At 41.6% G+C, this 10,000-nt stretch overlaps 2 protein-coding genes across 6 annotated transcripts in view; one reads left to right on the top strand and one right to left on the bottom strand.

Annotated features, from left to right (window-relative positions):
- The window catches only part of LOC133656159 (breakpoint cluster region protein-like), a 590,239-nt gene that overhangs the window by 428,663 nt on the left and 151,576 nt on the right, over positions 1-10,000 (top strand). The gene's annotated exons all lie outside the window — the stretch shown is intronic.
- The window catches only part of LOC133656162 (disabled homolog 2-like), a 46,049-nt gene that overhangs the window by 5,004 nt on the left and 31,045 nt on the right, over positions 1-10,000 (bottom strand). For 2 of the 5 annotated variants that reach the window (XM_062057063.1, XM_062057062.1), the window contains exons 7-12: positions 9,517-9,543; positions 9,405-9,458; positions 9,228-9,290; positions 4,764-5,267; positions 1,816-1,933; positions 1,128-1,751 (exon numbers count right to left, since the gene is read on the bottom strand). In XM_062057063.1, coding sequence (XP_061913047.1) covers positions 1,128-1,751; positions 1,816-1,933; positions 4,764-5,267; positions 9,228-9,290; positions 9,405-9,458; positions 9,517-9,543 — 1,390 coding nt within the window. The remainder of the gene's footprint in view (positions 1-1,127; positions 1,752-1,815; positions 1,934-4,763; positions 5,268-9,227; positions 9,291-9,404; positions 9,459-9,516; positions 9,544-10,000) is intronic. The other 3 variants (XM_062057064.1, XM_062057065.1, XM_062057066.1) reach the window with 3 other exon arrangements.

Below are 10,000 nucleotides of genomic sequence, written 5' to 3' on the forward strand. Positions count from 1 at the left end.
TTATCTTCAATTTCGACTCTTTAAAATTCAAAATTCAACCGAAAAAAAGTGAGAAAAACTAGCTAATTCGAATCTTTTTGAAAAAATTTAAAAAATAATTTATGGAACATCATTAGTACTTTTTCCTGATTAAGATTAATTTTAGAATTTTGATGACATGTTTTAAATAGGTTAAAATCCAATCTGCACTTTGTTAGAATATATAACAAATTGGACCAAGCTATATTTCTAACAAAGACAAATCATTATTTCTTCTAGATTTTCCAGAACAAAAACTTTAAAAGAAATTCAAAAGACTTTGAAATAAGATTTAAATTTGATTCTACAGATTTTCTAGATTTGCCAGAATATTTTTTTTTTAAATTTTAATCATAATAACTTTGAAGAAATATTTCACAAAAATTCTTCGTCACAAAACTAAAATGAAGAATTAAATTTAAATTTATTTATTATTCTTTACAATAAAAAAATTTTATTTACTTGAACATTGATTTAAATTGTCAGGAAAGAAGAGGAAAGGAATTTAAAAGGTAAAAAGGTATATGTGTTTAAAAATCCTAAAATCATTTTTAAGGTTGTATTTTTTTCTCTAAAATTGTCTTTCTGAAAGTTATAAGAAGCTAAGTAAAAAAAATTATGAATTTATTTAAACAAGTGAAGACCAAGTCTTTAAAATATTTTCTTGGATTTTCAAATTCTATTTGAGTTTTGTCTCTCTTAGAATTAAAAATGTCGGGCAAAGCGAGACCAGCTTGCTAGTAAATAAATACAACTTAAAAAATAGAGGCAGCTCCTGGTAAGTGCTGCTATTTGAGCTATTTTTAGAATAGGCCGGCGGGCTACTCATCTGGTCCTTACGGGCTACCTAGTGCCCGCGGGCACCGCGTTGGTGACCCCTGTTCTATTCTATTCTACTCACTCCATACAGTTGCCGGTCGGGTGGTGCAGGGTGGGCAATTGCCCGCGCTAAATTAGCATGTGCATAAAAACCGCTCCCAAACAAACGACTCTTAACTGGGAATCGGTTCTCATCGTTCACCTAAAAGAGCGGTTCAAAACACTACATTTGTTCACGAACGCCACATCTCTACCTGAGGAAAGGTGTGCGCCCCCTGCTGGTGCCTTACCGTTAGCAGTCACTGATATTTGATTGATGTCAAAGTCGTCGTGGTCGGCAGCGTCTTGGGCCATGCCTACTTTATTGGAGAAGTACTGGTCGAAAGCCCCCGATTCTTTGCCGTCGGGAGCGGCGGGGGTCACCTGCTCGCCTTTCCTGGCAGGTATGGCGGGGGGCTTGGCGAGCTGGAAATCCTTGAACATGTCCTTCCCGGTCTTCTTCTCCTTCTCCCCGAGGGGGTCCAAGGCGGTGAAGGCATTGTTCTCAACCTTGGGTGGCTCCTTCGCCGGCGGCCGGGGGGGCGGGCGGGACGGGCCCGGCAGCTCGCCCATCATGTGGAAGGGGCCCGGCTGGAAAGGGTTGGTGGAGGCCGGCTGACCCCAACCCGGAGCCCCGAGCGGGCCGACAGGAGGAGGCTGACCCCAGCCGTGGGGCGGGGCTAGATGTGGGGCGCCGTACTGAGGCGGAATCTGCTGGCCCCAGGCGCCGGGGGGGATGGGGAGACCGCCAAAGGCGGACGGCTGTGGGTAGGTGGGCCTGGGGGGCCCGTACATGGACGGTGCGACAGTGGAGGCTGCCCACATGCCTGCTGCAGGGATGCCGGTGCTGGCTGGTGGACCTAACTGCAGATCTCCTGGACGTGACCACATTTTGGTTAAACGCCGGTCAAAAACTCTTGATGAAAAGACGGTGCTTACCTAAAGCCGCGATGGACGACGGAGCGGACTTGTTGAAGAGGTCACCTGCAGCCGATGACCCGGCAGGTTGACCAGGAGCAGCGAAGAGTTCTGCTCCGAACAAGTCATTTGCTGTGGACTATTAAGGGATAGTAGTGAGGTCAAGCTCCATGTGCCCTAGTCCTTTTAAAAAGGTCCCCTAGCATACTTTGGTCCATAATTATGGGCCTGCTGCAATGCAAGCAGCCCATATTATTATTGCAACTTGCTATGTGACACATGCTAACTGATAGCATGCCACCGTTAGCTTTCTAGCATGCTAAAATTAGTGTGCTAACTTTTTGAGCTAGTTTTGCAACAGTTTACCCCAGAGTCATATAACTTGGTATATGACACTTGAAAACTGTTAGCATGCAAGCGTTAGCATGCTAAAATTAAAGTGCTAACTTTTTTTTGCTAAATTTACTTTTTTTTTTCCTCTAATTCCCCAGCAATACACCTTGGAGTCATATAACTTGGTATGTGACACAAGCTAACTATTATCATGCGCACTTCGAAAAACTGTGCACCCTAACCCTAACCCAAACCCTATCCCCAACCCTTATCCTAACCCTAACCAGTTACCAAACTGCTGTCTCTCATTTGCAAGTATGACTATAAGTTTTAGCGACTTCCTCCCGGTCAACTTCCTTTGTTTTCACATTCCCAAAGTGTGCACTTCGAGAAAGTGCGCACCCTAACCCTAACCCCACCTCTAACCCCAACCAGCTATCAAACTGCTGTGTCTCATTTGCAAGTGTGACAATAAGTTTTGGCAACTTCTTCCCAGTCAACTTCCTTTGTTTTCCCATTCGCAAAGTGTGCACTTCAAGAAAGTGCATACCCTAAACCGAACCCCAACCCTAACCCCAACCAGTTATCAAACTGCTGTGTCTCATTTGCAAGTATGACAATAAGTTTTGGCAACTTCCTCCCGGTCAACTTCCTTTGTTTTCATAATCTCAACCTGGCACTTCAAGAAAGTGCATACCCTAACCCCAACCCCAACCCTAACCAGTTATCAAACTGCTGTGTCTCATTTGCAAGTATGACAATAAGTTTTGCCGACTTCTTCCCGGTCAACTTCCTTTGTTTTCATAATCTCAAAGTGTGCACTTCAAGAAAGTGCATACCCTAACCCCAACCCCAACCAGTTATCAAACTGCTGTGTCTCATTTGCAAGTATGACAATAAGTTTTGCCGACTTCTTCCCGGTCAACTTCCTTTGTTTTCACATTCTCAAAGTGCGCACTTCTCAAAGTGCCCACTTTCACCTAGCCCTAACCCAAACCCTAACCCCAACCCCAACCAGTTATCAAACTGCGGTGTCTCATTTGCAAGTATGACCATAAGTTTTGGCGACTTCCTACCGGTCAACTTCCTTTGTTTTCACATTCTCAAAGTGTGCACTTCAAGAAAAAGCGCACCCTAATCCCAACCCCAACCCCAACCAGTTATCAAACTGCGGTGTCTCATTTGAAGTACAACAATAAGTTTTGGCGACTACCTCCCGGTCCACTTCCTTTGTTTTCACATTCTCAAAGTGCGCACTTTCACCTAGCCCTAACCCAAACCCAAACCCTAAACCCAACCAGTTATCAAACTGCTGTGTCTCATTTGCAAGTATGACAATAAGTTGTAGCGACTTCCTCCCGGTCAACTTCCTTTGTTTTCACATTCCCAAAGTGTGCACTTCGAGAAAGTGCGCACCCTAACCCTAACCCTAACCCCAACCAGCTATCAAAATGCTGTGTCTCATTTGCAAGTGTGACAAGTTTTAGCGACTTCCTCCCGGTCAACTTCCTTTGTTTTCACATTCCCAAAGTGTGCACTTCGAGAAAGTGCGCACCCTAACCCTAACCCCACCCCTAACCCCAACCAGCTATCAAAATGCTGTGTCTCATTTGCAAGTGTGACAATAAGTTTTAGCGACTTCCTCCCGGTCAACTTCCTTTGTTTTCACATTCTCAAAGTGTGCACTTCGAGAAAGTGCGCACCCTAACCCTAACCCAAACCCTATTCCGTAGAATTGACCACTAAATGGTAACACCCCAATAACTTTTTCAACTTGTTTAAGTCGGGGTCCACGCAAATCAATTAATGGTCAACTTCCTTTGTTTTCACATTCTCAAAGTGCGCACTTTCACCCAACCCTAACCCAGACCCAAACCCTAACCCCAACCCTAACCATTTACCAAACTGCTGTGTCCCATTTGCAAGTATGACAATAAGCTTTAGCGACTTCCTCCCGGTCAACTTCCTTCGTTTTCACATTCTCAAAGTGCGCACTTCGAGAAAGTGCACACCCTAACCCTAACCCCAACCTAGTGTAAACGTTGGTTCCATTGTTGGCTGACTTTGGCTAGCCTTTATATACGAGTTAAAATGCATGAAAAAAGAAAACCATATATTTTTGTCTTTCATAAGGATTGTGAGTGACAGGTAAAACTCCCCAAAAGTGCAATTCTCCTTTAAAAAGAGTAAAAAAATATGAGACCTTTAAAAGTACACTTCTGACTGACGGTGCAGTTACAACCAAAACATTCCCAGACCATTTTCCCACATGCAAACTGGACAAACCAGAGACACAGAAAGAGTGCGAGGTCACACTCGGTCAGTTATTTTTTTTCCCCAAAAAAAATACAATTCCCAAACAATTCCCCCAGCATGCATTGCCACTTACCAGTCGGTGGAAACGTGTGCGTTAGCGATAAAGACAGGAGACAAGAGGTTACAGCAGAAAGAAGCTTGTGTGACCGCATGCGTTCGGACCGACCCGATCCCTTCTCGTAGCACCAAGACACCCATGCAGATGCGGAGATAGAGGGGGGGTGTCAAGCGACCAATTACGCGGTGCGGGGGAGGGGCAAGGACCCACCTAAGAAGGCATCACACATGCAGTGAATACATGTCGCACACCACAACGTCACCTTTTGACTCCTTCGACTTCGTCCGGCCTTAGAACTCTGGGGCGGCGGGGTTAGAACCACAGAGTCCTTGCTATGACTCACTGGGGCTTCGTGGCTTATCCCGTTAGAAAAGAGGGCGGAGGAGTCAAAAAAGGGGTTTTTGGCGGAGAGACCAGGTCCAGACTCGTTCCCGTCCATCAGGGTGATGGCGCCGCCCTGAGTTATCTCGCCCCCTAGTGGCCACTGGCCGTTACTGAGCGCCAGGATCATGCTCTTGCTGCTCAGCGCCTGCCGGCCGAGGGCTAGTTCCGAGTCCCCGCTCGGAGGGTGCGAGTGACCGGGCGTTCTGGAGAGGGGATCGTCTCTGAAAGGGTCGCTGTCTGGGGCGGGGAAGTAGCCGAACGCCGGGCAGAAGGGGTTCTCAGTCGGCTCGCCGGCGCAGGAAGTTAAAACGCTTCCCTTTATGCAATTCTGATTGCCGTCGACTTCGGCGGAAAAGTCCAGCAAGGGAAAATCGTTAGAGTCCTGGTTAACAGGAGAGGGAGGAAGACGCGGGAATCAGAACACAATGACAAGGGAATCACAGGTGAAAACCATTTAAAGCTGCTAAATCCATTTTGATAACAAAATACATAAAAGTGTGTTGCTTTTACTTAGCCCGATATCAAAAATGTCTCTTGCATCTTTTTGAATTATTGCCGCAAAAAAATCTATTCATTGTACTTTCCGGACCATAGGGCGCACCGGATTATAAGGCGCACCGCACCGCCGATGAATGGTTGTTTTTGATCTTTTTTCATATATAAGGCGCATTAAAGGAGTCTCTTTTTTTTTCTTTTCTAAATGTAAGAGACTTCCTTGTGGACTACATCAGTGTTTTTCCAACCACAGTCTGGTGTGCCGTGGGAGATTATGTCATTTCACCTATCCATCCATCCATTTTCTACCGCTTATAGTCTGCAAATGATGTGTTGTTGTTGAGTGTCGGTGCCGTCTAGAGCTGGGCAGAGTAACCGTGTAATACTCTTCCATATCAGTAGGTGGCAGCCGGTAGCTGATTGCTTTGTAGCGGTCGGAAACAGCGGGAGGCAGCGTGCAGGTAAAAAGGTGTCTAATGCTTAAACCAAAAATAAACCAAAGGTGAGTGGCCCTAAGAAAAGGCATCGAAGCTTATGCCTGGTTCACACCAACGGCGCTTGCCGCGCTTTAAAGCGGCGAGCAAAGCGCCGTCATTTTTGTCAATTTTTCCACGAATATCCCCATCTCTGAAGTAATGTTATGCTTTGATACGCTCTGATACGAATTAGTTGCCGCTTTGTTACCGTTCCTCACGCTTTGATCCCGCTTTGATACGCTTTAAATCACGCTTTGATACGTTTTATTACGCTTTATTGAACTTTATTACGCTTTGATGCGATCCTGACAATTTAAATCAGGCTCTGACACGATTATCAAGCTCTGTTGTACATTGTTACAACAAAAAAAAGAAAAAAATGTGAAAAACTCAGTATACTGTTTGCCACACATTTTTTATATTCATTTATTTTTTCAATTTCTCTTTTTTTTCCGTTATGTTTTATATCTTCATTTCTTTTATTTTTGTCATCTTAATAAATATCTATCTTTCATTTCTTATGCTAATTGAAAATAATAAAAGGCAATTATCCACACATTTTTTATATTCATTTATTTTTTCAATTTCTCTTTTTTTTCGTTATATTATGTTTTATATCTTCATTTCTTTTATTTTTGTCATCTTAATAAATATCTCTTTCATTTCTTATGCTAGTTGAAAATAATAAAAGGCAATTATCCACACATTTTTATATTAATTTATTTTTTCAATTTCTCTTTTTTTTCCGTTATATTATGTTTTATATCTTCATTTCCTTTATTTTTGTCATCTTAATAAATATCTATCTTTCATTTCTTATGCTAGTTGAAAATAATAAAGGCATTTTTTTTATAAAACGTAACATATTCTCTTTATACAGAAAAATTATAGACAGTAATGTCAAACTGCAACATCAAACAGCAAACTCTAACAGAAGTACAGAAACAATGATCATCGTATAAAAAAGGCAATGATGCAAAAGAGAATGGATTTGTAATCCTGTGTTGGTTTTACATAAAAGTTTCAATGTCACTAGTCAATATCACAGTCACTTCCTATTTGTAGGGGTCTGCGCTTTGAACCAAGATCTGTTAAGCTTTCCTACGCTTTTAGTCAAGTTTTGCTGAGCTTTGTCACGCTTTTTCACGCTTTTTCACGCTCCATTCTTGACAGAGCGCAGAATTTTTTTAAACAGTTTAAAAAATTTTGGCGAACTTGCCGCATGTCCCGCTTCACTACAAGCTTTCCCACGATCCATTAGGACCCTCACGCTTTAATCAGGCTTTGTTACGCTATAACGCCGCTTTGCATGCCGCTTTAAAGCGCCGTTGGTGTGAACCTAGCATAAGGGAAGGCTATGCAGAATGAAACTAAAACTGAACTGGCTACAAAGTAAACAAAAACAGAAATGCTGGACGACAGCAAAGACTTATTGTGTGTGGAGCAGACGCTGTCCACAAAGTGGTTCTTTGCTCAAAATATTGCATAGATGATGTTTTACACATCATCTTTCTGACAGTCTCTTCAGGATGCGCCATTTAGTGGGCGGTCTTATTTACGTGCCTCCACTTGGACAGCGTCTTCTCCCCGTCATCTTTGTTGTAGCGGTGTAGCGTGCAAGGACGGGAGTGGAAGAAGTGTCAAAAGATGGCGCCAACTGTTTTAATAACATTCAGACTTTACTTCAATCAATAACGGAGCAGCATCTCCTCATCCATGGCTCACTAGTGCATCAACAACGCCCGAAATGTGTCCCGTGAAAAAACGTCCGACCGGAACTCTCTAATAACTAAAGTTCCTTGGGTGAATAATGTCAACTCACTACACCGGTATGTTTTAGTGCTTTCATGGTGAGTTTACCGACAGATATAAGTAAGAACTTTACACTACTTTATATTAGAAATGGCAACAGTGGAGGATGAATGTCACATAACAAGAAGATAGAGAAAAAGAAGCTTATCGACGATGCGCGCACATTTTCAGGAATTATGCAGATCCCAAATACACATCAGCAGGTACCAGAAGGTAAGAAAATGTGGTTTTGCCTAATATTGCGAAACAAAATGCCAGATAATATGTCTTACCTTTTCCACACACCATAATAATACTCCTATGTTTACTGCGCCAACAATCCATCCAGCGGTGTGGCTTCATAGCTTACCGAAGCCGTACTAAAATCATTTTGACAGATTTTTGAGTGTCGTGTGTAATGTTCTATATTCTCAATGGAACATATAAAATGTTGGTGTTTACTTGAGTCATATTGCAGTCTACATGTATCTCTTATGTGTGACTGTCGTCTACTAGTCACACTTATCATTACACCATGTACCAAATAAAATTGCTTCGAGGTCAGTAAGCACGACCAGAATTATTCCATACATTAGGCGCACCAGGCTATAAGGCGCAATGTCCATTTTTGAGAAAATGAAAGGATTTTAAGTGCGCCTCATAGTCCAGAAAAATATATGGTAATACATTGCGAGAACCCTAACCCAGTGTATACGTAGTCATAAAGTGTTTTTTTACATAAAAAAAATAGTCCCAGGATTTTAAAAAAATTGGGGAAAAATAAAAAATCTGAAATTTTTAAGGTATCCGTCTCTTATTTTATTTTGTAGTAGTGACTTCCTCCCGGTCAACTTTCTTTATTTTCACATTCTCGAATTGCGCACCCTAACCTAACCCTAACCCAAATCTAACCCTAAACCAAACCTAACCCAGTGTAAACGTAGTCTTAAAGTGTTTTTCCTAAATAAATAAAAAAAAAAACAGGATTTCAAAAAATTGGGGAAAAAAAGAAAGAAAAAAGAAATCACTTTTAAGGTGTCCGACTTATTTTATTTTGTAGTAGTAGCGACTTCCTCCCGGTCAACTTTCTTTATTTTCACATTCTCGAAGTGCGCACCCTAACCTACCCCTAACCTTAACCCAAATCTAACCCTAAACCAAACCTAACCCTAACCCAGTGTAAGCATTGTCTTAAAGTGTTTCTTACCTAAAAAAAAAACAAAAAAAAACAGTATTTCAAAAAATGGGGAAAAAAAATAACTGTTGATGTTTTACTTGTTTTATACCGCGCAGACCTAAAAGTAGACAGTAAATGGCAGTAAAAGCACACACTTGCTGGTTGAATTTCAAAGGTTCCTTTTAGCAGCTTTAAATCGTTGGATGATTTAACATGAAGCATCAACTCAAATCTAAAAAGACCCTTTTTTTTTGTTGGCCCAATTTTCTATTATTCGGACTTTTATCGGTGTTGAAAAGAGTGGTCTTTTTAGAAGTGAATTTACACAAGATTTCACGTAGCGTTGTAAGTATTACACACACTGTTACGTGGTTCAACACACATGCGGAGGGTGCATACTCACGTTGGGGGAGTGGATATCCGGTGGTGTGGACATGTCTCCAAACAGGTCCAGCTGCTCCACCGGCTGAACGCCGCAAAAAAATGAAATGTGCTTTAAAGTTGACTATTAAAAAAAAAGTCAGCTGTGTGAACTACTACACTGATTGATTCTAATAGAAATGACATTTTAAATACTCACTTGGCTGTCCTTGGCTCCACTTCCCATGGCGTTACTTCCATTCTGACAACACATCTCACTAATTAATTGAGGTCAAGTTAATTCAATAACTGAAGTTATTTCTCATGCTCACCTCCACTACAGTGTTGCCGTTTTCTCCCTGCAAAAAAACCCACAAACACACAAAAATACATCTTACTTCAGAGGTGTCCAAAGTGCGGCCCAGAGGCCAATTGCGGCCCACGGTTAATTCTTTTAACATTCTGAAAATACTATTAAGAAATTTAAAAAAAACAGAGAAAAGAGTTGCAATGTTGACTAATAAGAAAAAGCTGGCTGTTTTATTCTTTAAAACTGTCATTGCGCATAAAATAATGAATCAAAATCAATGTTATGAATTATTGACCTAATTAAGGCTCACATTATTTCCCATCAAATATTCCATTTTGGAATATATATACATACACATATATACGTGTACACACACACACACACATATATACGTGTACACATGCACACACACATATACACGTACACAGACGTACACACACACACACACATACATATACATACACACACACACACACATATACATACACACACACATATATATACTT

The sequence above is a fragment of the Entelurus aequoreus genome, linkage group LG08, assembly GCF_033978785.1.
Source record: "Entelurus aequoreus isolate RoL-2023_Sb linkage group LG08, RoL_Eaeq_v1.1, whole genome shotgun sequence".
Taxonomy (NCBI): Eukaryota; Metazoa; Chordata; class Actinopteri; order Syngnathiformes; family Syngnathidae; genus Entelurus; species Entelurus aequoreus.